Genomic DNA, 27,837 nt, shown 5'->3' on the forward strand with positions numbered 1-27,837 from the left:
TATATATATATATATATATATATATATATATATGTGTGTGTGTGTGTTGACCCAAACTAAAGAATAAGACAAATAAAAACACCAGTCCAGTTCACTTTAGTCCATTTAGAAAAAAGAATCCACTTCTGGGAGCAGGTCCAGAGGTCAGAGGTCAGAGGTGAATCAGTGGATGGTCTGGATGCTTCCTCAGTGAAGACACACCATTTTGATTCTACACCTCCTCATATGAGAGTGTAGAGGGGGCGGAGCTACGTGGGCAGCATGAACCCAGGTTAACAGACAATGATAAATAAACAAAAAGCTTTAAACAAAGTTTTCTCCACTGCGACGTCTGCGGTGAACGTGTGAAAATATTCACATAACACATAAAAACAAAGTCAAAAATATGAACACAAACGCAACACAGCAGCGACGAGGCTCAACCTTCAAAATAAAAGCTCCATAACAAGCCCCGCCTCCCTGCACCTGAGGTCATCAGCCTGGTTAAAGTGTGCTACATGTTCTGGAAAGTAAAGGTCAAAGGTCACGTCCACATCCCAGTGTTTGTCCACAATGACCAAAAATAATCCGATACACACATTCCACAATACTGTTTGTGTGTCTCTCTGTGTGTCTGTGTGTGTCTCTCTGTGTCTGCGTGTGTGTGTGTCTCTCTGTGTGTCTGCGTGTGTGTGTGTCTCTCTGTGTGTCTGCGTGTGTGTGGTTGTGTATGTGTCTGCGTGTGTGTGGTTGTGTATGTGTCTGCGTGTGTGTGTCTCCGCGTGTGTGTGGTTGTGTATGTGTCTGTGTCTCTCTGTGTGTCTCTGCGTGTGTGTTTGTGTCTGCGTGTGTCTCTGTGTGTGTGTGTGTGTGTGTGTGTGTGTGTGTCTCTGTGTGTGTCTGCGTGTGTGGTTGTGTATGTGTCTGCGTGTGTGTGTGTCTCTCTGTGTGTGTCTGCGTGTGTGTGTGTGTGTGTCTCTCTGTGTGCGTGTGTGTGTGTGTCTCTCTGTGTGTGTCTGCGTGTGTGTGGTTGTGTATGTGTCTGCGTGTGTGTGTGTGTCTCTCTGTGTGCGTGTGTGTGTCTCTGCGTGTGTGTGTGAGTGAGAGAGTAGACACCTGTGGATTAATCCCATTTCTTTTTAAAAAAACAAGTTTGACAAACAGACAAATGATATGTACACATATATACAGAGTGTAGTGCCCCCATCAGGCAGGCAGAAGCGATCTTTACGTTAAAAACATGATTATATTTGTCACGTTCGCTTCGTGTGAACATTAAAAACAGCATTAGAGTTTCCCGTCACCGTGGTAACAGACTGTCACACACATGCAAACCTCAGAGCCACAGGAGGGAGGCGCTGCAGTGCCCCAGCCCACACACACACACACACACACAGAGACGCTGACTCACTGTGTGTGTGTGTGTGTGTCACCAGAGGGCGGAGCTCAAAGTTGGTGCACGGTGCTGTCGTCGTGATTGGCCGACTGGCCGGCGGCGTCCGGACTAAGACGCTGCCACTGGAAGGTGGTGCTGAGGGAGCCGCCCTCCTCCTCCTCCTTCTCCTGCTCCTTCGCAAACTCCAGGAAAACCTGGCAAACAAACGGCAGATGATGAAGAGGACTCAGGTGTGTGAGCGCCCCCTGCTGCTGCTGCTGAGACACACACACACACACACACACACACACCTGAGAGTGAAACTCACCTGCTCAAACGTCAGCTGAGAGAAGTTGTATTCTTCAAAGTTAAAGGTTTGTTTAGCTGAAGATAAAAAACACACAACACAAACACAAGTTATTCTGTCTGTGTGTGACTGTGTGTGTGTGTCTGTGTGTGTCTGTGTGTACGTGACTGTGTGTGTGTGTTTGTGTGACTGTGTGTGAGACTGTGTCAGTGTGTGCGTGTGAGACTGTGTGTGACTGTGTGTGCGTGTGTGAGACTGTGTTTGTGTGACTGTGTGTGTGTGTGTGTGACTGTGCGTGTGTGTGTCTGTCTGTGTTTGTGTGACTGTGTCTGTCTGTGTGTGTGTGTGAGTTTGTGTGTGTGTGACTGCGTGTGACTGTGTTTGACTGTGTGTGTGTGTGTATGTGTGTGAGTGCGTGTGAGTGTGTGTGAGACTGTGTGAGACTGTGTGTGTGTGTGTGACTATGTGTGTGACTGCATGTGACTGTTTGTGTGACTGTGTGTGAGTGTGTGTGTGAGACTGTGTCTGTGTGTTTGTGTGACTGTGTGAGTGCGTGTGTGTGAGACTGTGTTTGTGTGACTGTGTGTGCGTGTGACTGTGTGTGAGACTGTGTTTGTGTGACTGTGTGTGCGTGTGTGACTGTATGTGTGAGTTTGAGTGACTGTGTGTGTGTGTGTCTGTCTGTGTTTGTGTGACTGTGTGTGTGGGTTTGTGTGACTGTGTGTCTGTGTGTGTGTGTGTGTGTGTGTGTGTGACTGTGTGTGTGTGTGTGTGTGTGTGTGTGTGTGAGACTGTGCGTGAGACTGTGTTTGTGTGACTGTGCGTGTGTGTCTGTGTGACTGTGTGTGTGGGTTTGTGTGACTGTGTGTGTGTGAGGGACTGTGTATGTGTGAGTTTGTGTGACTGCGCGTGTGTGTGTGTGTCTGACTGACTGTGTGTGTTTGTGTGACTGTGTGTGTTTGTGTGACTGTGTGTGTGAGACTTTGTTTGTGTGACTGTGTGTGCCTGTGTGACTGTGTATGTGTGAGTTTGTGTGACTGTGCGTGTGTATGTGTCTGTGTGTGTGTGTGTGGTGTGACTGTGTGTGTGTGTATGACTGTGTGTGTGTGTGTGTGAGACTGTGTGTGACTGCGTGTGTGTGTGTCTGACTGACTGTGTGTGTTTGTTTGACTGTGTGTGTGGGTTTGTGTGACTGTAATGTGTATGTGTGTGTGTGAGTGACTGTGTGTGTGCCTGTGTGTGTGACTGTATGTATGACTGTGTGTGTGTGCGTGCGTGTGACTGTGTGTGTGTTTGTGTGACTGTGTGTGTGAGACTTTGTTTGTGTGACTGTGTGTGACTGTGTATGTGTGAGTTTGTGTGACTGTGCGTGTGTATGTCTGTCTGTGTGTGTTTGTGTGACTGTGTGTGTGGGTTTGTGTGACTGTGTGTGTCTGTGTGTGTGTCTGTGACTGTGTGTGTATGACTGTGTGTGTGTGTGACTGTGTGTGTGACTGTGTGTGTGTGTGACTGTGTGTGTGTGAGAGTGTGTGTGTGTGTGTGACACTGTGTCTGTGTGACTGTGTGTGTGTGTCTATGTGTGTGTGTGACTGTGTCTGTGTATGGCTGTGTGTGTGTGTGACTGTGTGCGTGTGTGACTGTGTGCGTGAGACTGTGTGCGTGTGACTGTGTGTGTGTGAGTTTGTGTGACTGTGCGTGTGTGTGTGTCTGACTGACTGTGTGTGTTTGTGTGACTGTGTGTGTGGGTTTGTGTGACTGTGTGTGTGTGTGTGTCTGTGACTGTGTGTGACTGTGTGTCTGTGTCTTTGTGTGTGTGTGTGTGAGAGAGAGTGAGTGCGTGTGAGTGTGTGTGTGTGTGTGTGAGAGTGACTGTGTGTGACTGTGTGTCTGTGTCTTTGTGTGTGTGTGAGAGAGAGTGAGTGCGTGTGAGTGTGTGTGTGTGAGAGTGACTGTGTGTGCGTGTGTCACTGTGTGTGTGACACTTTGTTTGTGTGACTGTGTGTGCATGTGTGACTGGGTGTGTATGTGTGTGTGTCTGTGTGTGAGTGCGTGACTGTGTGTGTGACTGTGTGTGTGTGTGTGTGACTGTGTGTGTGTGTGTGACTGTGTGTGTGTGTGTGTGTGACTGTGTGTGTGTGTGTGTCTGTGTGTGAGTGCGTGACTGTGTGTGTGACTGTGTGTGTGTGTGACTGTGTGTGTGTGCGTGACTGTGTGTGTGAGTGTGTGTTTGTGTGACTGTGTGTGTGTGTGTGACTGTGTGTGAGACTGTGTGTGTGTGTGTGTGTGTGACTGTGTGTGTGTGTGTCTGTGTGTGAGTGCGTGACTGTGTGTGTGACTGTGTGTGTGTCTGTGTGACTGTGTGTGTGTGTCTGTGTGACTGTGTGTGACTGTGTATGTGTGTGTGACTGTGTGTGTAAGACTGTGTGTGTGTATGACTGTGTGTGTGTGAGACTGTGTGTGTGTGACTGTGTGTGTGTGACTGTGTGTGAGTGCGTGTGAGTGTTTGTCTGTGTGTTTGTGTGACTGTGTGTGACTGTGTATGTGTGTGACTGTGTGTGTGTGTATGACTGTGTGTGTGTGACTGTGTGTGTGTGTGAGACTGTGTGTGTGTGACTGTGTGTGTGTGTGTGTGACTGTGTGTGAGTGCGTGTGAGTGTTTGTCTGTGTGTGTGTGTGTGTGTGACTGTGTGTGAGTGTGTGTGTGTGTGTGAGACTGTGTGTGTGACTGTGTGTGTGTGCGACTGTGTGTGTGTGTGTGTGTGAGAGTGTGTGTGTGTGTGTGACACTGTGTCTGTGTGACTGTGTGTGTGTGTCTATGTGTGTGTGTGACTGTGTCTGTGTATGGCTGTGTGCGTGTGTGACTGTGTGCGTGTGTGACTGTGTGCGTGAGACTGTGTGCGTGTGACTGTGTGTGTGTGAGTTTGTGTGACTGTGCGTGTGTGTCTGACTGACTGTGTGTGTTTGTGTGACTGTGTGTGTGGGTTTGTGTGACTGTGTGTGTGTGTCTGTGTGAGTGACTGTGTGTGTGTGTGTGTGTGTGTGTGTGTGTGTGACTGACTGTGTGTGACTGTGTGTCTGTGTCTTTGTGTGTGACTGTGTGTGTGTGTGAGAGAGAGTGAGTGCGTGTGAGTGTGTGTGTGTGTGAGAGTGACTGTGTGTGACTGTGTGTGACTGTGTGTCTGTGTCTTTGTGTGTGTGTGAGAGAGAGTGAGTGCGTGTGAGTGTGTGTGTGTGAGAGTGACTGTGTGTGCGTGTGTCACTGTGTGTGTGACACTTTGTTTGTGTGACTGTGTGTGCATGTGTGACTGGGTGTGTATGTGTGTGTGTCTGTCTGTCTGTGTGTGTGTGTGTGTGACTGTGTGTGAGACTGTGTGTGTGTGTGTGTGTGTGACTGTGTGTGTGTGTGTGTCTGTGTGTGAGTGCGTGACTGTGTGTGTGACTGTGTGTGTGTGTGTGACTGTGTGTGTGTGCGTGACTGTGTGTGTGAGTGTGTGTTTGTGTGACTGTGTGTGTGTGTGTGACTGTGTGTGAGACTGTGTGACTGTGTGTGTGTGTAACTGTGTGTGTGTGTGTGTGTGTGTGTCTGTGTGTGAGTGCGTGACTGTGTGTGTGACTGTGTGTGTGTCTGTGTGACTGTGTGTGTGTGTCTGTGTGTTTGTGTGACTGTGTGTGACTGTGTATGTGTGTGTGACTGTGTGTGTGAGACTGTGTGTGTGTGTCTGTGTGTGTGTGTGAGACTGTGTGTGTGACTGTGTGTGTGTGTGTGACTGTGTGTGAGTGCGTGTGAGTGTTTGTCTGTGTGTTTGTGTGACTGTGTGTGACTGTGTATGTGTGTGACTGTGTGTGTGAGACTGTGTGTGTGTGTATGACTGTGTGTGTGTGACTGTGTGTGTGTGTGAGACTGTGTGTGTGTGTGTGTGTGAGTGCGTGTGAGTGCGTGTGAGTGTTTGTCTGTGTGTGTGTGTGACTGTGTGTGAGTGTGTGTGTGTGTGTGACTGTATGTGTGTTTGTGTGACTGTGTGTGAGTGCGTGTGTGTGCGAGACTGTGTGACTGTGTGTGACTGTGTGTGTGTGACTGTATGTGTGTGTGTGACTGTGTGTTTGTGTGACTGAGTGTGTGTGTGTGTGTGTGTGAGGCTGTGTGTATGTGTGAGACTTTGTTTGTGTGACTGTGTGTGCGTGTGTGATTGTGTGTGTGTGACTGTATGTGTGAGTTTGAGTGACTGTGCGTGTGAGTGTGTGTGTCTGTCTGTGTGTGACTGTGCGTGTGTGTGTGTCTGTCTGTCTGTGTTTGTGTGACTGTGTGTGTGGGTTTGTGTGACTGTGTGTGTGTGTCTGTCTGTGAGTGTGACTGTGTGTGTGTGTGTGTGTGAGACTGTGTGCGTGAGACTGTGTTTGTGTGACTGTGCGTCTGTGTGACTGTGTGTGGGTTTGTGTGACTGTGTGTGTGTGTGTGAGGGTTTGTGTGACTGTGTGTCTGTTTGTGTGACTGTGTGTGAGTGCGTGTGAGTATGTGTGTGTGTGAGACTGTGTTTGAGTGACTGTGTGTGCGTGTGACTGTATGTGTGAGTTTGAGTGACTGTGCGTGTGTCTGTCTGTCTGTGTGTGTTTGTGTGACTGTGTGTGTGGGTTTGTGTGACTGTGTGTGTCTGTGTGTGACTGTGTGTGTGTGTGAGACTGTGCGTGAGACTGTGTTGGTGTGTCTGTGTGTGTGTTTGTGTGACTGTGTGTGTGGGTTTGTGTGACTGTGTGTGTGTGTGTGTGAGGGACTGTGTGACTGTGTGTGTGTGAGTGTGACACTGTGTCTGTGTGACTGTGTGTCTATGTGTGTGTGTGACTGTGTATGGCTGTGTGCGTGTGTGACTGTGTGCGTGAGACTGTGTTAGTGTGACTGTTTGTGTGTGTGTGACTGTGTATGTGTGAGTTTGTGTGACTGTGCGTGTGTGTGTGTGTCTGACTGACTGTGTGTGTTTGTGTGACTGTGTGTGTGTGTGCCTGTGTGACTGTGTTTGTGTGACTGTGTGTGTGTGTGCCTGTGTGACTGTGTGTGTGTGTCTGTGTCTTTGTGTGTGACTGTGTGTGTGTGTGTGTGTGTGAGAGAGAGAGTGAGTACGTGTGACTGTGTGTGAGTGTGTGTGTGAGACTGTGTGTGTTTGTGTGACTGTGTGTGCGTGTGTCACTGTGTGTGTGACACTTTGTTTGTGTGTGTATGACTGTGTGTGTGTGACTGTGTGTGTTTGTGTGACTGTGTGTGTGGGTTTGTGTGACTGTGTGTGTGTGACTGTGTGTGTGAAACTGTGTGTGTGTGTGTATGACTGTGTGTGTGTGACTGTGTGTGTGTCTGTGACTGTGTGTGCGTGTGTGACTGTGTGTGTGAGACTGTGTGTGTGTGTGTGTCACACTGTGTGTGTGTGTGTGAGACTGTGTGTGTGACTGTGTGTGTCTGTGTGTCTGTGTGTGACTGTGTGTGTGTGAGACTGTGTGCGTGAGACTGTGTTTGTGTGACTGTGTGTGTGGGTTTGTGTGACTGTGTGTGTGTGACTGTGAGGGTTTGTGTGACTGTGTGTGTGTGTGTGTGTGTTTGTGTGACTGTGTGTGAGTGCGTGTGAGTGTGTGAGACTGTGTTTGTGTGACTGTGTGTGCGTGTGTGACTGTGTGTGTGAGACTGTGTTTGTGTGACTGTGTGTGCGTGTGTGACTGTATGTGTGAGTTTGAGTGACTGTGCGTGTGTGTGTGTCTGTCTGTGTGTGTTTGTGTGACTGTGTGTGTGTGACTGTGTGTGTGTGTGTGAGACTGTGCGTGAGACTGTGTTTGTGTGACTGTGTGTGTGTGTCTGTGTTTGTGTGACTGTGTGTGTGGGTTTGTGTGACTGTGTGTCTGTCTGTGTGACTGTGTGTGAGACTGTGTGCGTGAGACTGTGTTTGTGTGACTGTGCGTCTGTGTCTGTGTGACTGTGTGTGTGGGTTTGTGTGACTGTGTGTGTGTGTGACTGTGTGTGTGTGTGTGTGAGGGTTTGTGTGACTGTGTGTCTGTGTGTGTGTGTTTGTGTGACTGTGTGTGAGTGCGTGTGAGTGTGTGTGTGTGAGACTGTGTTTGTGTGACTGTGTGTGTGAGACTGTGTTTGTGTGACTGTGTGTGCGTGTGTGACTGTATGTGTGAGTTTGAGTGACTGTGCGTGTGTGTCTGTCTGTGTGTGTTTGTGTGTGTGGGTTTGTGTGACTCTGTGTCTGTGTGTGTGAGTGAGACTGTGTTTGTGTGACTGTGCATGTGTGTATGTGTTTGTGTGACTGTGTGTGGGTTTGTGTGACTGTGTGTGTGTGTGAGGGACTGTGTATGTGTGAGTTTGTGTGAGTGTGTGTCTGTGACTGTGTGTCTGTGTGTTTGTGTGACTGTGTGTGTGACTGTGTGTGTGACTGTGTGTGTGTGACTGTGTGTTTGTGTGACTGTGTGTTTGTGTGACTGTGTGTGTGTGTGTGTCTATGTGTGTGACTCACCGCCCTCTAACTCAGTGAAAGCCTTGGACAGAGACTTCACGTCATCCATCGGTATTTTATAAACCATCAGAGAAGTAAAGCTGTAAACAAACAGAGTTTCATTGTATATGTTGTATATGTATATATATATATATATATATACACGTTAGAAAGCACAACATGTGACATCAGAGTAAAAAATAAAAGAAGTTAGTGTTAATAATATGCAATAAATCAATTCATCGTTCTTCCGGCCGCAATCGTTTGCATGTTTGTTTGTTTTCCTCGTCTCGCTCTCTCTACCAAAGACACCGGACGACCACCCGCTGCATCAGTGACTCCTCTCGGTGAACCCTCACCGCTGAACCCTGTGGGGGGGCGTAGCTTAGCACACAGTGCAACAACAGAGGCGTGTGAGGAGCAGCCAGACACTGAGAGCCGGAGGAAGATGCCGTATCGTTTTGGTTGTTTATTTATTATTTACTGTGGATATTTGTGTTAAATATCCTTTAGAAATAAAAGTGTATTGTAGGTGTACGTACATTTTTATGCCATTATCCTTGTATGAGATGAAAATGTGTGACGATATTATCGTTCATCGTCCGGCAAAATGTGTTATCGTGACAGGCCGAGTCGATAGTTCTCATAACCTCTTAACAAGTTAAAAAGTGTGGAAAAATGAGGCTGCAGTACCACTGACGGACACAGAAGGAGACAGAGAGCAGCACTGACCTGTCCTGTCGGGCAGCGTGAGGGAAGATCCTCAGGATGTGTTGGTGCAGCAGCTCCTCCTGCGGGAAGCCCGTCACATGGTCCCGGAGCTTGACCTCCAGACTGTAGCCGCGGCCGTACTTGCCCTTCAGGTGCTGGACGGAGCCGATGCAGCGCAGCTGACCGGACACCATGATGGCCACGCGGTCGCACACCGCCTCCGCCTCCTCCATGTAGTGTGTGGTGAGGACGGCGCTGCGCTGGCCTTTGCTGAACGCCGCTCGTATCGCTCTCCTGTGGCACAAGACGGCAAAGTCAGACATCTGATACACCCGCCCACTGACCCCTCCTCCCATTCCGACTCCGCCTACAGGAAATCAAATCCTGCTTCTCCTGCTACGCTCTCAAACTTCAAGTTTCAGTCTCAGACTTCCAGCACCGCCGCTCAGCACTGTGAAGTGACCGTGGAATGGGCGGAGCCACCCGACTGTAATCTGCTTTAATCTGTGACTGTGTGTTTTTATTAACGAGATCATTATAAAGCAGCAGGCCCTGGAATGACTGCAGCGATCCCACCCAGAGGCACGTCACAATAAACCACAACGACGTTCTCACCACATGCGCTGTTTGGACTTTGGATCCATCCCAGACGACGGCTCGTCCAGCAGAACCGTGTGAGGACTTCCGATCATACTGAGGGCGAAACACAACTGCGAACACACACCACACAAAGTCACAACGTTGTAGGATCTTCTTCACTGTAAACACTTCTCTGTCTGACCGCTGCCCTCACCTTCCTCTTCACTCCTCCTGACAGAGTCTTCGCCAGTTTGTTCAGATGATCCTTCAACTCCAGGGCGGTCACCACACTGACGAAGAACCACAGGACATGTGACAGTGGAAGGAGGAGAAGAAGGAGAAGGAGGAGACTTTTTTTTACTTTTTAGTTTTCTTTTCAAACCTTTTTTCTTTTTCTCTTTTTTCAGCAATTAATCAACATCAATCACTCACACAAAACTAAACATTGACCTGTAGTGAGCCGTCCTCACCCACTGAGCACAGGACCTGTTTGATTCCCCACACACCCTTTTTTTTTAACTCAAAGATATTTTTATTGAGTTTTTACACATTACAAAATCACAAAACAAGAAACCTTATCTAACCCAACCCCACCCCCCAAAACACATCATTACCTAGCCAGACACATTCACAAATGAATTAACAGGATAAACAACTGTGCTTTATTCCTGGAGTGGTACAGGTAACAGCTAGAAGTTGGGTTTTACTCTGAGAAAGTAAAATAAAGTAAAACAAGATATAAAAAAGAGAAGATATATGTATATGTATATATATATACACATACAAATGATGAACCCACAGATGGGTCAAAAGCAGGCATCAGGCCAATTTGTACACTTGGTGACACTACATGTGACTTGGCATAGAAACAAAAAGCAAAGTGTGAGGGATCCAGTAGTTTTAAAATTATGGAAGTATTCCAGAAAGGGTCCCCACACTTTCTGAAACTTTTCTTTGGAGTTATGGATTGAGTATTGTATTTTTTCGAGATTTAGACAAGACATAACATCTCTCAACCACTGAGCGATCTTTCCATCGCAGCAATATTGCACGCCTGGCCAGGAGAGAGGCGAAAGACAGAGCTTGCCGTTTAGCTGGGGTCAGCTGGTGCACATCGACCTCACCCGCAGTTCGGGTGAGGTTGATGTGCAACCAAAAGGTTGGGCTCTCAAATTGACAATCAGGGACAAGGTTTGGAAAACTTCCCTCCAGTATTTCTCAAGGCTAGGACATGTCCAAAACATGTGGATGAGTGAAGCCTCCGCTCTCTTACATTTGTTGCACCAGGGATCCACATCTGGGCGAAAACAAGATCATTTGCCTTTGGATATATGGGTCCTGTGTACAACTTTGTATTGCAGCAAGCAGTGACGGGCACAAAGCGAAGTGGAGTTTATCAATTTAAAAATTGTGTCCCACATTTCTTCTGACAAGGACAAATCCAGATCTTGCTCCCATGCAATTTTAATGTTGTCGAGTAGGGCCTGTCTTATACCAAGCAGTTTATTATAGACAATGGAGATCAAACCCCTGCGTGATGGCTGTAAATTGAGAAGTGTTGAGAAACATCAGGTGTCTGAGGGAAGCTTGGTATCTGACAGCGAAGAAAGTGTCTTATTTGTAGATACCTGAAAAAGTGAGACTTTGATGCAAATGATACAAAATGATTATCTATGAAACGCTCAATACTCAGTCTCCGCCATTCCTGGAATAGTGTGTCCAATAAAGAAGGTTGAAAAAAGTGATTGGCAGAAATGGGACTCGAGAGGCAAAAATCGAAGGAGCCAAAGTGTCTCCTGAACTGAGCCCACACCCTCAACGTGTGCCAGACAACTGGATTAACTATGGGTTTACTTGGTGGGAGAGGAAGATTAGATACAAGAAGTGCTGGAGCTGAACAGTTTTTAGCAGAACCCAACTCCATTGCCACCCACGAAGGGCATTTAGGTCGATTGTGAAAATAAGACCAAAACGTAAGACAGCGAATGTTGGCTGCCCAATAATAAAAAAAACGAAAATTAGGTAGCGCCAAACTCCCCCACTCCTTTAGGTCTTTGGAGATGGACCTTATTTAACCTAGGACGCTTCCCTTTCCATATATTGGATGATATAACAGAATCTAATGTATCAAAAAATGATTTAGGAATGAAGGTTGGTATTAAATTTAGGGAGAATATTCATTTTGATAGAATTAATTCGACCAACCAAAGACATAGAAAGGGGTGACCACTGGGTCAGGCACCGTCTTGTGTGATTTAGCAAGGTAAGAACATTTTCTTTGAAAAGACACTTGTGCTTCTTCGTAACTGTAATACCTAAGTAAGTGAATTTGTTTTCCACAATACTAAAAGGGAGGTTGGAGTAGTCTGATGCCGGTGTCTCCTCACTGACAGGGAAAAGTTCAGATTTGTTCAGATTTAATTTGTATCCCGAAAACTGGCTAAAATCATTCAGTTGGGATAACATGGCAGGCAGAGAGATATCTGGACGTGAGATAAAACTTAACAAGTCGTCTGCGTATAGGGCCACTTTATGTTCCACTCCATTCCTCCATATACCAGAGATATTCTATGGCCAGGTCAAATAACAGGGGGCTTAGAGGACACCCTTGTCGGGTTCCCCGATAGAGGTTAAAGGGTTGTGACAGCTGAGAGTTGGTAAGGACAGAAGCAGTGGTTTAACATTAACATTTAATAAAGAGATCAGTCTATATGAAGAGCACTCCGTCGGATCCTTGCCTTTCTTTGCAATAAGGGTGATACATGCTTCACAAAATGATGCCGGAAGCTTACTCTGCTTGAATGAGTCAGACAGCACTGTGCTTAGCTGCGACGAAAGTAGTGAGGAAAATGTCTTAAAGAATTCTGTGGGAAACCCGTTGGGTCCCGGGGATTTTCCTGACTGCAGTGAGGAAATGGCAGCATCTATCTCTTCTGTCATGGGTTCATCTAATCTCATTTTACTGTCGGGGGAGAGCGTGGGAACGTTTAGTCAGAGGTGTAGAGCTGTGAGTAGTAACTCCTGAATGTTTCATTAATCTCTGCATGATCTGAAGTAGCCTTACATTTTGATATTTGTAATATGACCCTTTGCTTTGAGTCCTCTCAGCTGATTAGCTAACAATTTCGCAGATTTTTCACCATGAATATAGAACAAACTCTTACTGCTCGAGAGTTGGCGTTCAACCAGATAAGTCGAGGCCAAATCGAATTTGGTTTGAAGCTCCACACGCATTTTATATAGGTTAGGGTCTTTAACTTGAGCATATTGTTTATCTAAGTCCTTAATTTGCTCGGCTAATTTTAAATGTTCACGGTGGGCCTTTTTTTTCATATTTGCGATGTAGATAATAATTTGCCCCCTGAGGTATGCCTTAAAAGCATCCCAAACTACTAGACTGGATATATCCGGGGATGTATTTGTCTGAAAGAAGAAGGTTATATGTTCTTTCGTGAAGTTTACAAAATCATTGTCTGACAGGAGAGTCGAATTAAAGCGCCAGTGATTTTTAGCTTGAGGAAGGTCAGGCAGTGCCAAAGCTAGCACAACAGGAGCATGATCTGATATCACTATGCCCTGATAAGTAGAAGAACGCGCCAGTGGTATCAGTGCATTATCAATGAAAAAGTAGTCAATCCTAGTGAAGGTATGGTGAATGTGCGAGAAGGAGTACTCTCTCTTATTCAGATGGAGGGAACGCCTTCATCAGAGACACCGAAATTGGATAAAAAGGATTGAATGAATAAGGCAGACCCACCAATTGAGACAGGGTTGGGCGAAGACCAGTCCAGCACGGGATCTAACCAACAATTGAAATCCCCACCAATTATAAGAGAGTATGAGCTCAAATCCGGGAGAGAAGAAAAAAATGTTCCAAAAAACCCACATCGTCCACATTTGGAGCATAGACATTGGCAAGCACCATCATTGTATTGTATAATTTCCCTGAGACAACGATAAAACGACCGGTTGTATCCGATACAACATTGTGATGCACAAACGGGATACTTTGATCAACAAGAATTGAAACCCACCTAGCCTTTGCTTGGAATGAGGAATGAAAGTGCTGCCCCGCCCACCGTGACATCAGGCGAGAGGTATCAGAACCAAGAATGTGCGTCTCTTGCAAAAACAAATGCTGGTTTAAATTGTTTTATATGTGAAAATACTCTCCTCCTTTTAACAGGATGATTCAAACCCTTTACATTCCAGCTAACAAAGTTTAATGACCTATCCACTGTCTACAACTGAAACCGCAGAATGATAAACACAGAAGAAATCAAAACTCCAGGAGAATAAAGGACATAATAAACCAGGAATGAGCTGTGAATAGCTTATGTAGGTTAATAAACCAGTACTGGCATAGAATGAGAGAGAATGATGGGGCTCGGTCTCTGACCGGGGGCTGGTTTTGCAACGAGCGATGGGCCCCGTCAATCTCGGGCTGAGATAAGAGCGTGTCCTTTTCAAAAACCTCGCACAGCAAATCAGAGAAAAAGGCTGTAGGTTTCCCACCTTCAATAGACTCCGCTAGAGCCAAGATGCAAATGTTTTGTCTTCTGCTGCGACCCTCTAAGTCAATAACTTTAACCGTTAGCTTGTAGTTGCTTTCCTGTAGGTTAGCGCAGACACTTTCCAGCTCACCGAAACGCTGACTCAGGCCATCTGCAGCGAGCTCTAATGACGAAAGACGCTGCCCATGCTCGGTAACTGTGGAGCGAACCTCGTCAAATTTGTTTTCCAACTGGTTGAAAGACGTTTTAAAGTTGCCGGCTAGCGACCGCCTGTGCTGCTGGAGTAGCTCAGAAATAGCCTCCATGGTCAAGGCTTGGTCATCTTTTTTCCCCGACTTGCCGCGATGTGAAGTCATTTCGAAGCAAACGTATGTTAAACAGTAGTAAATAGCTCAATATAAATTGTACATTTGCAAAATAAAGGAGCGAATTGTGAAAAAGTGAGAAAAGTGAGAAAAACGCCGAGTAGGCAGGAGCGCTGGTTGCGTTATGTCTACTCCATGCGGCAGCCGACCGGAAGTCCCCACACACCCTTAAAAATCCCAGGTTACATGTTAGTCTGTAAAATGTGTGCTCTATCTTGAGCCCTGAAGAGACCAGTGCCTTCAGTCCAGCCCACACCGGCTCAGTCCAGCCCAATGTACAGGTCATCGGCATATGCCGATATCACCACAGAGGATTGGTCAGTCAGCCCTGGTAGAGAGAGCCCCCTCAACCGGGACCTCAGTCTATGTAAGAGTGGCTCAATGGCCATACTGTAGAGCTGGCCTGACTGATCCCCCTCTTTACTGGGACTGGGCTACTAAGACCCACACACCACGTGAAGAAAAAGAAGGAGAAGAAGAAGAAGAAGGAGGAGGAGAAGGTTGAAGACAGTGTGGTCTCCTGTGACTCACCGGCTGATGATGTCTGGCACATCTTTTCCCCTCAGGCCTTTGACGGCAGCGTAGATCTGCAGATGTTCCTGCAGCGTGATCCTGGGCCACAGAGGGTTCGTCTGAGGACAGTAGCCCACCTGCTCCAGATGATAGTCCGCGACGTCGAGCTCTGCACTGTAGTCTCCCATCAGTACCTGTCCAGAGAAAACACATGACCTTCATTTTATCGTCGTCTGAAAAAGCAGTGTATGAATAAAGTTGTGGTGGATTTGACTGTGGTACCTGGCCAGAGGTGGGGTCGGTGTCACCGGACAGAATTTGCATGATGGTGCTCTTTCCTGCTCCGTTGGGGCCCAACAGTCCCAGAACCTCACCTGAGGAGACAACAGTTGACCACATGACCACAATCTCATGTAAGGTGGGTTTAAACCATGGTTACCGTGGAAACCTCACACGCATACCTTTGCGCACACAGAAGGAGACGTTGTTCACGGCCTCTTTCCTCGTCTTGGTGAGACAGAAACCCTCTCTTTTGCCTTTGTAGCGTTTCCCCAGGTTACTCACCACCACGGCAGGTTTCTGCAGCACAACACGGAGAGAGACAACGGTAAATACAAAAAACAAAGACAGATGTTCGGCTGTGGAGTCAAGGCAGCTGACCTCGTCACATGACTCGCAGGACAGAGCCTCTTTCACTCGGACTCTCTCCATCTGAATGTCCTCGTCCTCGGTCAGAACCTCTTCTTTGGACTTGGACTTCCTGTGACGGTTTGAAGAAAAACCTTTGGTCAATGGTTTCATTTCAAGTTTTTAGTGTTTTTTTTTTTTCCATTTTTAATCAAACTGCTGCCAATGCAGAGCTTTATATCACAAAGTTTATTCAGACATTAGGCGTAGCCTGGGAGGAGCCAAAACTCAAGCATGGTCTTTAAATCTTTCGAGAGAACTGCCAGAAAATGTCAGGAATACTCTCACACGCAGCTCCCTCACATATCTGGATGTCATCCGTGTCACATGACCTACAACCTATGACCTACGACCTGCTCACCTGCAGCAACTATTGCTTTTCCTGGTCCTCCTTCTATGACGGATCTCCAGCCATCGAAGCAGGAAAAGGAGCAGGATTATCTGTATATAGGGCTGGAGACAAACACACACAGGCTATGGTTGAACACACACACACACACACACACAGATTATGGTTGAACACACACACACACAGATTATGGTTGAACACACACACACACACAGGTTATGGTTGAACACACACACACACAGATTATGGTTGAACACACACACACACACACAGATTATGGTTGAACACACACACACACAGATTATGGTTGAACACACACACAAACACACACACACACAGATTATGGCCACACACACACAGATTATGGATGGTTTGGTTAAATGAGATACATACGGCTACAACAGCAATGAGCAGGCTCTTCAATAAGGCGTATTCTGTGTAGAGATATGGGAGGAAGGACACCTGCAGATACAGAGTTCACTGAACTTAGCCCAGACAGGTAGAAGGCAAAGAACAAAGAGAGCAGGACACATCTTAACAGGAGAAGAACAGCGGTTCGTACCTTGGTGATGCAGTTGAGGCAGCCCATGAGAGGATACACAGGGTTGAGGAAACACAGGATGTTGTGCAGGTTCCTGGTCAGCTCCAGGTTGTCGTTCACATACGACAGCTGAACCAGCGAGGCCGATACGACGCACACCTGCGGCACAGGTCACCCGTTTACTAACCAAACATCATTCATAGTAATAACAGGCTAATAAGGAATCCCGTCTCACCATTATGGAGATAACAGAGAAGAAGTCCCTGTTGCTCTGGACACGAGTAAAAACAAAGGAAAACACGTAAGTGAAGAGGATCACGGCCGGACTGAAGCCGCCGACACACAGGGCCTGAAACACAAGAGGAGACGGGACGTCAGAGACCGGGCTGTTTGAGCGCTCACTGTTCGGTGTGTGTGGTGTACACACCACGGCCGTGATGTTGCTGGTGGTGAGCAGGTTCTCAGGGTGGAGGGAGAAGATGATGGCAACCATGAGGGACAGGATGAGGTAGAAGAAGGGGATGTCCACCACCGCCTGGCCACACCAGTACGCCGACGGCAGCAGGCCGGAGATGCGCAGTGTGGAGCGACACTTGATCTGAGAACCAGAGTTACAAAAATCTGTCCATCACAACCAGGAGAAATCAGGAGAAACCAGGAGAAACACGTTCAGATCAACTGACCTCGCGGTCTCGAATGTGGTCCATCGCAAAATACGCCGGCGTTCCGGCCGCCAGCACTCCCACGATCAGCACCTCCATGTACACCAGAGCGTACGACACTGCTTTGTCCTGCTGACGGATTTACAACGAGAAGAGGTTCAACAGGGAACAGGAGAGAGGAGAGAGAAGAGAGGAGAGAGGAAAGAGAGAGGAAAGAGAGAGAGAGAGAAGAGAAAGAGACAGAGGAGAGAGAGAGGAAAGAGAGAGAGGAGAGAGAAGAGAAAGAGACAGAGGAGAGAGAGAGCAGAGAGAGAGGAGCGAGAGGAGAGGAGAGAAAGGAGAGGAGAGAGATGAAAGAGAGGAAGGAGAGAGAGAGAGGAGAGCGAGGGAGGAAAGTGAGAGCAGAGAGAGAGAGAGAGAGGAAAGAGGAGAAAAGAGAGAGAGAGAGGAAAGAGGAGAGAGGAGAGAGGAGAGAGAGGAGAGAGGAAAGAGGAGAGAGGAAAGAGGAGAGAGAGGAGAGAGATAGGCCACACTCACATTATCAAAGGGTTTGCTCCATGTTCTGATGGGTCCGGTCCCGTTCAGGCCTCGTAGAAGAGCGTTGCTCAGAATATTGACGGCCATGGGCAGAGAGTGCACGGCGGTGATGTTGAACGCCACGCCGTAACTGAAGTCCTGTTACAGCAGAGAGGGAGAAGACCAAGGTTAACGAGGGTCACATGATCGACCACATGCACGACCACCACGCCAGCAGTAAAGTGACCTTGCTGGATCCCGTCACGTTGAAGGCGGCACTGTGTGGAGCTGCACTCATGTAATCACTGTGTTTCATCAGCTCCACTTTGATGTCCTGAGCCTCCAGGTTGTGGACGAAGTCCGAAATATCAGAGTCTGTGAAGAACACCAGAGAGAGGAGAATCAGACATGTAATCAGTCCATGGTCCTGAGATACTTCATATGATGAGCCAGACATCAGGTTTCATGTGAACAGGAAACTGAACAGGAAACTCCAGACATGTTAAGGTCATCGAACCATGGCGATTTATTCTGTGCAGTGAGCCTGGTCCAAACCAGACGACACAACTAGGACTAGTTAATCCTGCAGCTCGGTTAGTTTTTATCTTGTGACAAAAACTAATAAGAACTAAGAAAAGGATTATTTTTTTAGGACACCTCGGTTTTCAAAGACACAAACTCTCTAAGTATTGACAGCTGAGTCTTCTCTTCTCATTTCTGCATCAGTGAATCTGTGATTGACCTCAGGGCCTTCTTCAAAGACACGTGAACGCCAAGCCCCGTCTTCTCAACTCAGTAGCAGAGGTTAACTTAATTCTACTTTCATGCAACAGGCCCCTGGACTCTTTTATCATTCTACTTTTCCAACATCTCATCACCTGATGAGTTCTGGACCAGGAGGGTGGTGGAATATCTCCGAGGAGCTTCGCTCCTTTTCACGAGGTAAATGGGACGGAACTGAAATTCTGGGGATTGAAAGAGGGAGTTCCCTGTGATCAGTGCCACGATGAGGACGGAGAGAACACACACCAGGAAGAAGGCCAGTCTGCACAGAGGAGAGAGAGCACACGTTGAAGACCATGCATTTATGTGTCAAAGATGTTTGACGGTCACGTCACAGGTCTGTGACGCTCACACTCACGTGTAGACGAAGGCTTTCCTCTCTCTGTGCATGTTGAGCACATGCAGCCAGGCCACAGTGCTGAACTGCTGCCTCCAAAGAGTCTGACCCGACACCAGCTCCGACTTAAACGTGAACGTGAGCAGCCCCTGGTACATGTCTTCAAGAGAGGTGTCGTCACATTCACCCTCCACCTGCTCACTGTTAAACACACTGTAATCTGGAAACACAAGACATAAAAGACACTGTAATATGGAAACACAAGACATAAAAGACACTGTAATATGGAAACACAGACATGAAACACACTGTAATCTGGAAACACAGACATGAAACGCACTGTAATCTGGAAACAAAGACATGAAACACACTATAATCTGTAATCTGGAAACACAGTGTAATCTGTAATCTGGAAACAGACATGAAATACACTGTAAACTGTAATCTGGAGACACAGACATGAAATACACTGTAATATGGAAACAAAGACATGAAACACACTATAATCTGTAATCTGGAAACACAGTGTAATCTGTAATCTGGAAACAGACATGAAATACACTGTAAACTGTAATCTGGAAACACAGACATGAAACACACTGTAATCTGGAAACACAGACATGAAACACACTGTAATCTAGAAACAAAGACATGAAACACACTGTAAACTGTAATCTGGAAACACAGACATGAAATACAATGTAATCTGTAATAAAGACATGAAACGCACTGTAATCTGTAAACAAAGACATGAAACACACTGTAATCTGGAAACACAGACATGAAACGCACTATAATCTGTAATCTGGAAACACAGACATGAAACACATTGTAATCTGGAAACAAAGACATGAAACACACTGTAATCTGGAAACAAAGACATGAAACACACTGTAATCTGGAAACACAGACATGAAACACACTATCATCTGTAACCTGGAAACACAGACATGAAACACACTGTAATCTGGAAACAAAGACATGAAACACACTGTAATCTGGAAACACAGACATGAAACACACTGTAATCTGGAAACACAGACATGAAACACACAGTAATCCGTAATCTGTAAACACAGACGAAACACACTGTAATCTGTAAACAAAGACATGAAACACACTGTAATCTGTAATCACAGACGAAACACACTGTAATCTGTAAACAAAAACATGAAACACACTGTAATCTGGAAACAAAGACATGTAACACACTGTGATCTGTAATCTGTAACCTTGAAACACAGACGAAACATACTGTAATCTGTCATCTGGAAACAAAGACATGAAACACACTGTAATCTGTAATATGGAAACAAAGACATGAAACGCACTGTAATATGGAAACAAAGACATTAAACACACTGTAATCTGGAAACAAAGACAATAAACACACGTCTTGTCCTTCAGTGTGTAGTAACACACTCACCAGCTTCGTCCACTTCAGCTTCTGCCTCCAAACGTAGAAAGACGTCCTCCAGTGTCGTCATGGAAACCCCATAGTTGATAATTCCCAGACTGTGTTGATCGAGTTCAGAGAACAAGCCTTTGAAGAGAAAGAGCAGCGTGTTAGTAATGATGATGATGATGATGATGAGTGTGTGTGTGTGTAGTGTGTGTCGTACACTCAGATCTGACCTGGAAATGTGCCCACACTCTCAAAGGGAAGTGTGAAGGTCAGCTCGGCTTCATGCTGCTGAGACAGCTCTGCCTTGGGAATGTGCTGCTTGACCACGGACAAGATCTTTCCAGGATCACACGTCTCACTCACGGACATTCTGAAAAGATTCAACATTAAATAGGAATAAGACACAGATTGTTGCGATGCAGGCATTAGAAAGTGTTCACCAACGAGTGAAAGTGTGCGTTTGCCTGAGGTGATATCCGACGCCACACTTGGTCTTCAGGTACATGGACGAGCCGACACATTTCAGCTTTCCCTGAGAGATCACAGCTTTACGGTCTGGAGAGGAAGAAAACACACAGTCTGTGATGAACCCCGACGACGACATGCAACTGCATGAACTGACGATTGCCCTACACGGAGTGAAACTGGAAAGGGAAAACTGAGGGAGGGAGGTGCAATTTTAAAAAAAAAAAAATTCTATTCTGCTATTCTAGCAATACAAAGCCACATGCAGAGCGGTGACCCCGTGTGTGGGTTGTGTTCACACCGGCGAGGATGTCGGCCTCGTCCATGTAGTGCGTGCTCAGCACGGTGACTTTGCCTGCTCGGCGGCTCTTCAGCAGCGACCACACCTGGTGTCTGGAGCACAGGTCCATGCCGGCTGTGGGCTCGTCCAGCAGCAGCACCTGGCGACACATACGAGGACTCAGTTTAAGCACAGGAACAAGCTTCAGGTTTGACAAAGTGGACACAGAGTTGACTGTGCCGGCACCTTGGGATCTCCTAGAATGGCCACGCCCACCGACAGCTTCCTCTTCTGGCCTCCGCTCAGATTCTTGGCCTGAGCGCTCATGATCTTCTCCAAGTCCAGGTCCTTGAGCACTTTGGTGACCTGCGGCGACAAAACAGATCGACGCCATGAAGAAACGCTGCGAAGGTGTCGCGACCGACAACAAAACCGTCGTCTCTACCTCAGCGTCCACATCTGCTGGGTGGATTCCTTTGATGGCAGCAAACATCCTCAGGTGCTCCTCCACTGTCAGCACGTCAAAGATGATGTTGAACTGTGGACAGATTCCAACCAGCTCCTTCATGTCGCCGTCATCGGCCATCTCTGCTACAGGCAAGCCGTACATGGAGGCGGAGCCGCTGGACGGAGGACAGATGCCGCACAGGATGTTTATGAGCGTGGACTTCCCCGCGCCGTTGTGTCCCAGCAGAGCCGTGATGTGGCCCTCATAGATGTCAAAGGACAAACCTGAGGGAGGACACACAAGGTCGTCACAAGGTCATCATCGTTGTCGTCAAACGTCAGGTGTGTTTCACAGCAGGACTGCTCACCTCGCAGAGCGTCCACCGGGCCGTCCCTCTCTTTGAACACTTTATGAACGTCCTGGATGCTGAGTGTGTAACGACAGAGTCAGAGTCAGAGACAGAAGACATTCTCAGGTGTAACGTTCTCTCTGAACAGGTGTGCACTTTTACCGGATCGCTTCCTTCCCTCTGAACTCTGGCGACACAGGCTCGACAAACCCATCGCTGGCGGTGGTGCCGTTCATCGCCGCGTTGTACACCGAGCTCACTTCGACGTAGCGCTTTGTGTGCTTGCACCAATAAGACGGTTTCAGGAAGTAAACCAAAGACCTCCTCATTCCATACTCGCCTGCAGAACACACACACACACACAACATGACATCTGCTACACATGATCACGGCAGTGAGGGAACCACGGTGATCACTCAGGGGGAAGACACTGTGTTAAAATGTGCGTGTGTGTGTGTGTGCGTGCGTACCGGGCAGCACCTGGTCCAGGTAAACAGCCAGCAGAAGGTAGAGCAAGCAGTCCACGACCAGCATGACCAGAGGCACGTACAGAGGGTGAGGCCCGTACGTCACAGAAGAAAACACAGCACCGTTTCCATGAGCCTCCAGATACACCACCTGACACACACACACACACACACACACCTGTCAGCGCCAAACACACACACACAAGAGCAGGCAGCGGGCGAAGCTCTTCATCACCTGTGCAATCCCGATGGAGAAGGCGCTGGGGGAGAGCAGGCAGAGGACCCAGACAAGCGGCTGAGGGAAGTCCTTTATGAGCACGGTGAAGAGCGACAGGCAGCCAAACACCACGGTCAGCATGGAGCCCACTGTGCTCGCAAACTTAGGCTTCTTAAACAACGGAGTCAGCATGAAGGAGAAAAAGATCTGCAGGACAGAGAGAGGATCAAACCACGCTTCACAAGCTGGAAGCTTCATAATCTAAACTCCACCAAACTCCTCTGAACTCTGACAACAGTAGAAACACTTCAAATGACATAGTGACGATTTACACAGAGAAACACGTTCACTTACAGAAGATATCCCATAAAGAAAGATGAGGAGGAAAATGACAACGGAGTCACTGTAGGGGAAAAGTGGCGTGTACGTCGAGATGACGGACATCAGGACGGACATTATGGTCACCATGGCGGCGTAAAGGAAGAACCATGACATCCTGTGATAGGACACAAACAAACGAGAGCATGAACACAGGCGTTCACAGGCGTTCACAGGCGTTCACAAGCTCTTCAGTGTCCCACTCTCTCCTCTTTATACCAGAAGGCGGAGGCGTAGAGTCCCATCATGCTCATGGCGTCTTTGAGGCGGTGCTCCTTCTCTGCTGCCACGTTGGCGATGAGGAAGGTGACGAAGGGCGTGAAGGCCAGGACCAGGTAAATGGAGATGAGAGCGTGTGGGAATTTCTGCACCTCCACAGTACCGGGCTGACCCATCATGACCACCTTCAGGTCCATCTCATTCCACACCGAGCGCTTCGTCTGCATCTGCATGTAAACATCCCAGAATAACCACCACATCTGTCACGGTTCATGACGGAGAAATCACTCAAATAAAAGTGAGGATTGATTCTCTCAGTGTTTCTTTATTAACCCGATGCTCTGCATGTCTCTGCCTGCTGTGACCGCGATGTTTTGGTTCTAATCTGAAGAAAACAGATAAAAGCAGCAGGATCTTGTTGAAACATTGATTCTGTTTGGTGACATTAAACATCGCTCTGTGTCGCTCACGAACCACAGCTCCTATATATGTTCTATTTAAAAAAATGACAGACTTTCGGAGGATTTTTCAGTCAATATTAAAACATCCGAATACCAAGTGTTATTACGTAAACAAATAGTAGCTCATATATTTATTAAAAATCAACAACGGTCAAAAGCCAATCAGTCATTTTATGGTCAAATTAAAGTTCTAATCCAGTTTTGTGGGCCACACGGTGGAGTTGTGGTTAGCGCTGTTGCCTCGTAGCAAAATGGCCTTTCTACGTGGGGTTTCCATGTTCTCCCCGTGTGTGCGTGACGTGTTTCTGTCGACCGTGGGTGTGAATGTGAGCGTGAGTGGTCGTTGTTGACCCCGCCTTTCACCCTGTGTCAGCTGGGATTGGCTCCTGTGACCCTGTGACCCTCATGTGGAGGATTAAGACAACGGATGAATCCAGTTTTTTTCCGTATTGCATTATTTGATCTGAGCATCAATCAGGTTAATAAACAATGAAAGAACAAAGAAGGAACAGTATAAGGATACATGTGACACGACTGTGCTCACCTGGATGATGGCTGCATCGATCAGAGTCTGGAGGCGGATGAAGCCCGAGTACCAGTAATTAACTGCTTTGCAGTTCCCCGAGCCACTTAAACAGCTGGCTACAAGACAACAAGGTCAACAACAACAACGACAACAACGTAAAGTCTACATCAGACACACACGACCAACATCAAGAGAAAATGTGTTCAAATCAAAACCCAGGAATATTCAGTTTTTACCACGAGATCCAATGTAATCGCTGGGCAGCGGCAGTTCGCCGTGCGGAAAGCGCAGCCTGTAAGACAGGGCGGAGCTGTCAGTGAACACAACACCAACAAAGCCGGACGGCTCATACAGGCTGGCGTTCTCCAGGGCTTCCTCACTAGCAAACATCTCCAGGCTTTGCTGCATGACTGCAAACACACAGAGGACAAGTGTCACCAGGATACCATCAACACTTCGTATCTTTAAGAACAAGTCTACGTCTTTATCTCACTGTGAGACAGACTTTTCCAACAGGAAACTCATGTTTGTAAACCACTCACTCTCCCACACCAAACCCCATAGAGAAAACCAGTGATTTTAGCTGCAGGGACACAGGAGCTGCTGGTCCTCTGCTGCCTCATGTGGTCACTTTGTGTCACTGAGGTCAATCGGAACAAAGGATTTTTAGTGCCAAAGTGACAAAATCAGACATTTGAGCTTAGTGATGGAGGCAGCAGTGGATCAACAACTCCTGTGTGTGTGATGTTAAAATCACTGATTTGCTCCATGGGGTTTGGTGTAGGAGAGTGAGTGGTTTACAAACTTCAGTTTCCTGTTGGAAAAGTCTGTGTAACAATGAGATAAAGACGTGATCATGTGACGTAGATGTCGTAGACTTGAACTGGTTTAGATATTATGAGTCAAGTCTTTTGTTCAGTGGCGAAAATCTGCTTTTTCCCTGAGTCTCTGTGCTGGCAGCAATGTTTTTACTAACATGTTCCCTGCAGCAGGGGGCGCTAACAGCACAGTCAGTGCTGCTTTTGTGTCATCACCTTGTTTAAACTACTTGTTTAAGTGTGTGTGATATGTGCGCCCCTCTGTCCTCCGATGAATGACAGTTAAGAACACAAGCTTGTCTCGACCACACTTTCAGAAACATACCCATCTCCTGAGCCACGGCCTCCATGATGTGGCTGGTGATGTTAGTGATGGGTGTGTAGCCCAGGACTTTGAGTGTGTGGTCGCTGGGCTCCAGCTCCATCGCGTTGAAGCCTTCGTAGTAAAGATGAGGGTTGATGGTACTGATGAGTATGAGGACACCCAGCAGCAGCAGAGGCAACATCAACTCCTGTTCAAATAAACACACAAAGACGCAGATGATGACAAAAAGAATGATTTATGGGGTTTGTTCTTCATTAGAAAAATAGATGAGACTCGTCTGACATGATCTGATAACTGTGCACCAATGAGAAGAGGAGCTGCTCATGGATCACACACACAGTCTGTCTCACACACACGCAGTCTCTCTCACACACACACACACACACACACGCGCACGCACGCACGCACGCACGCAGTCTGTCTCTCACACACACACACACACACACACACATGCAGTCTGTCTCACACTCACACACACACAAAGACACAGTCTCTCTCACACTCACAGTCTCTCTCTCACTCACACACAGTCTGTCTCACACACACAGACACAGTCTCTCTCACACTCCCACACACACACACGCAGTCAGCCTCACACACACACACACACACACACACACAGACACAGTCAGTCTCTCTCACACACACACACACTCACACACACGTTTGAACAGACTAAACTTACAACAAAGCAGAAGAACACACACACACACAGTCAGTCTCTCTCTCACACACACTCACACATACGCATGAACATACTAAACTTACAACAAAGCAGAAGAACACACACACACACACACACATTCACATGAGTCTGCAGAAAAGGACTCACCTGAAGAGTCTGCTGTTTCGTCCTCCATTTGATGAGCAGGTTCTTGTAGAGAAGACTTCTTGTTTGGTGCCAGACTCCAGCGTCTCTTCTGTGTGAGGACTGTGAGCTCCCAGCATGCCTCATTGCCTCAGTCTCCACGACACAGGCCTCAACTGCAAGTCCAAGACGAGAGAAACTTAAAACAACATGATTGTTTATGATTATATACTGGTGACGGAGACGAGATCATTTAACTTCCGTTCACTTGTCGTGATACATTCATGTGTAAGTCTGGACATGGGCCTCAGTGTTTAGCAGAAGTTTGAAGGGCCTCACAAACCTCTGCAGTTGCTGCAGCCCTGCCTTAGTGGTTTTGCCTTCTGCCTGAGACACACAAGGTGAGGGCAGAGCTCAGATGACCCACAGTCAGGATCAGCGACCACAGGCGACCAGGAGGTGGCCATTTACTGCACAGTCATGAATATATATATATATATATATATATATATATATAGATACGTGAGTGTCCGACACATAAAAAAAACAAAACATGGACTCGGCGTCGACTCACTTCACTCTGTTTCGGCTGACATCTTGGGGAAGAGCACACGGTCGGCTCTGTGCGATGACACAAGATCAACAGCTGAAGACAACGTAAAGTTCAAGGAGGCTTTGGCTGGATTTCATGCGGATCCCCAAAAATCCCTCAGGAGATCTGTGATCCAGGATGAAACATGATGAAACACTTTGATCCTGAAAACCCCCAGAAACAAAGTAAACAGTGAAAACACATCCTGTCTCTGAGTCTCACAGCATCCATGCGTCTGTCAGTGGGTGGTGGCGTTTTGGGACAGTGAAGCACCGATAACATTTAAATGATTGACTTGTTTAAAAAGGAGAAACTGTGCAACAACAGAAAGGAATCACTGAAGAAAACTCGTGTCCTGTCGATCACCAGTGTGTTAAAAAAAGAAATGTCTCCCTATATGATTTCTGAAATAGCCTCATATTTAAACCAATAATTCGTTTGTAAACATGTTAATATACGTGTGAATCATATATACAATGAAATTACAAGGTAACAAAAGGAGAACAAGACCTTTATAAACAATAACAACATGCCGTTAGCCGAGGCTAACCCGCTGCTAACACACGGTTTATACGTGTTTTCTGTTAAAAAACACAACACATTTATTTCGATGTTCAATGAGAAAATAACACATAAAACCACCTACTTACATCCGCATGAATGTAAAACATGCCAGTGAACATAAAGTGACGAACACAAGCGTTTCTGCTGAGCCACTCTGTTCATGTGTGAGTGTGTGAGTGACGCTAACTGGACATCGTTAGCCTCGTTAGCCAATAATACACCGCTAATTCGAAGCTTAAACTAACAATAACGCAAATAACGATACTCACGATAACTCGAACACATTAACACGTGTCTTTTCTGGATATGTGACTCATCAGAGTGACGTCATAAATGTCTTTAATATCCAGAAGTTTTTTTACAGAAACGAGCTGACGTAACGAGCTAAACAGCTAGTGTCTCCACTTCCTGCTGTCATAAAAATACTTCCGGCTGTCAGGGCCTGAGCCAATCACCGATCTCCGCTTCTTCTTTTTTCTGCGTCCTTTTACGCGTTACATCAGCGCCCTCTGCTGCTCTGAGTTGTCCATTACAACCTACCTTTTTCTGTGTTTCAGCTGAAACTTGAAGCTTTATTTTCTTTCTTGTTCGTCTTTTGTTTGTGTAGCAGCATGGATGTGCGCTATCTCATGCACTATGACGGCCTTAATTTGAACACCAATGGTAGCTATGCATTGTAGGTGGACGGGACTATAAATGCGGCATATTCGATCCGTTCTCGTTCTCTGCACTCCTGTAAACGCGTCACTTCCGGTCGGAGTGTTTGGCTCTCGAGCGGCTGGGCTCAAGGTGCGCTGTCTCTCCCGTTTGCGGTGGTGAATGCC

At 47.0% G+C, this 27,837-nt stretch overlaps 1 protein-coding gene across 7 annotated transcripts; it reads right to left on the minus strand.

The window, feature by feature from the left end:
• abca5 (ATP-binding cassette, sub-family A (ABC1), member 5) lies at nt 1-27,812 on the minus strand. 7 transcript variants are annotated; one of them, XM_058621263.1, is made up of 38 exons: nt 27,554-27,812; nt 26,432-26,575; nt 25,882-26,033; nt 25,050-25,236; nt 24,143-24,316; nt 23,925-24,022; nt 22,920-23,146; nt 22,677-22,818; nt 22,341-22,529; nt 22,109-22,256; nt 21,801-21,978; nt 21,657-21,715; nt 21,287-21,573; nt 21,088-21,207; nt 20,863-21,001; nt 20,561-20,651; nt 20,327-20,466; nt 20,118-20,234; nt 18,713-18,911; nt 18,450-18,616; nt 17,819-17,946; nt 17,593-17,730; nt 17,077-17,187; nt 16,821-16,991; nt 16,629-16,742; nt 16,415-16,552; nt 16,246-16,314; nt 15,865-15,956; nt 15,477-15,576; nt 15,278-15,395; nt 15,099-15,190; nt 14,835-15,010; nt 9,639-9,714; nt 9,461-9,555; nt 8,867-9,139; nt 8,156-8,235; nt 1,683-1,738; nt 1-1,569 (listed from the first exon to the last, which is right to left on the minus strand). In XM_058621263.1, exons 3-38 carry the CDS (start codon nt 26,002-26,004, stop codon nt 1,426-1,428), a joined length of 4,956 nt encoding a protein of 1,651 aa, XP_058477246.1. In that variant the 5' UTR covers nt 26,005-26,033; nt 26,432-26,575; nt 27,554-27,812; the 3' UTR covers nt 1-1,425. The 7 variants fall into 7 exon arrangements, with proteins under 7 accessions (XP_058477246.1, XP_058477243.1, XP_058477247.1 ...); XM_058621260.1 differs by having other exon boundaries at nt 26,432-26,613; XM_058621264.1 differs by lacking the exon at nt 27,554-27,812 and adding an exon at nt 27,283-27,439 and having other exon boundaries at nt 17,077-17,184; nt 26,432-26,613.
• Between the last annotated feature and the right edge of the window lie 25 nt (nt 27,813-27,837).

Source organism: Solea solea, chromosome 21 (genome assembly GCF_958295425.1).
Source record: "Solea solea chromosome 21, fSolSol10.1, whole genome shotgun sequence".
Classification (NCBI taxonomy): domain Eukaryota; kingdom Metazoa; phylum Chordata; class Actinopteri; order Pleuronectiformes; family Soleidae; genus Solea; species Solea solea.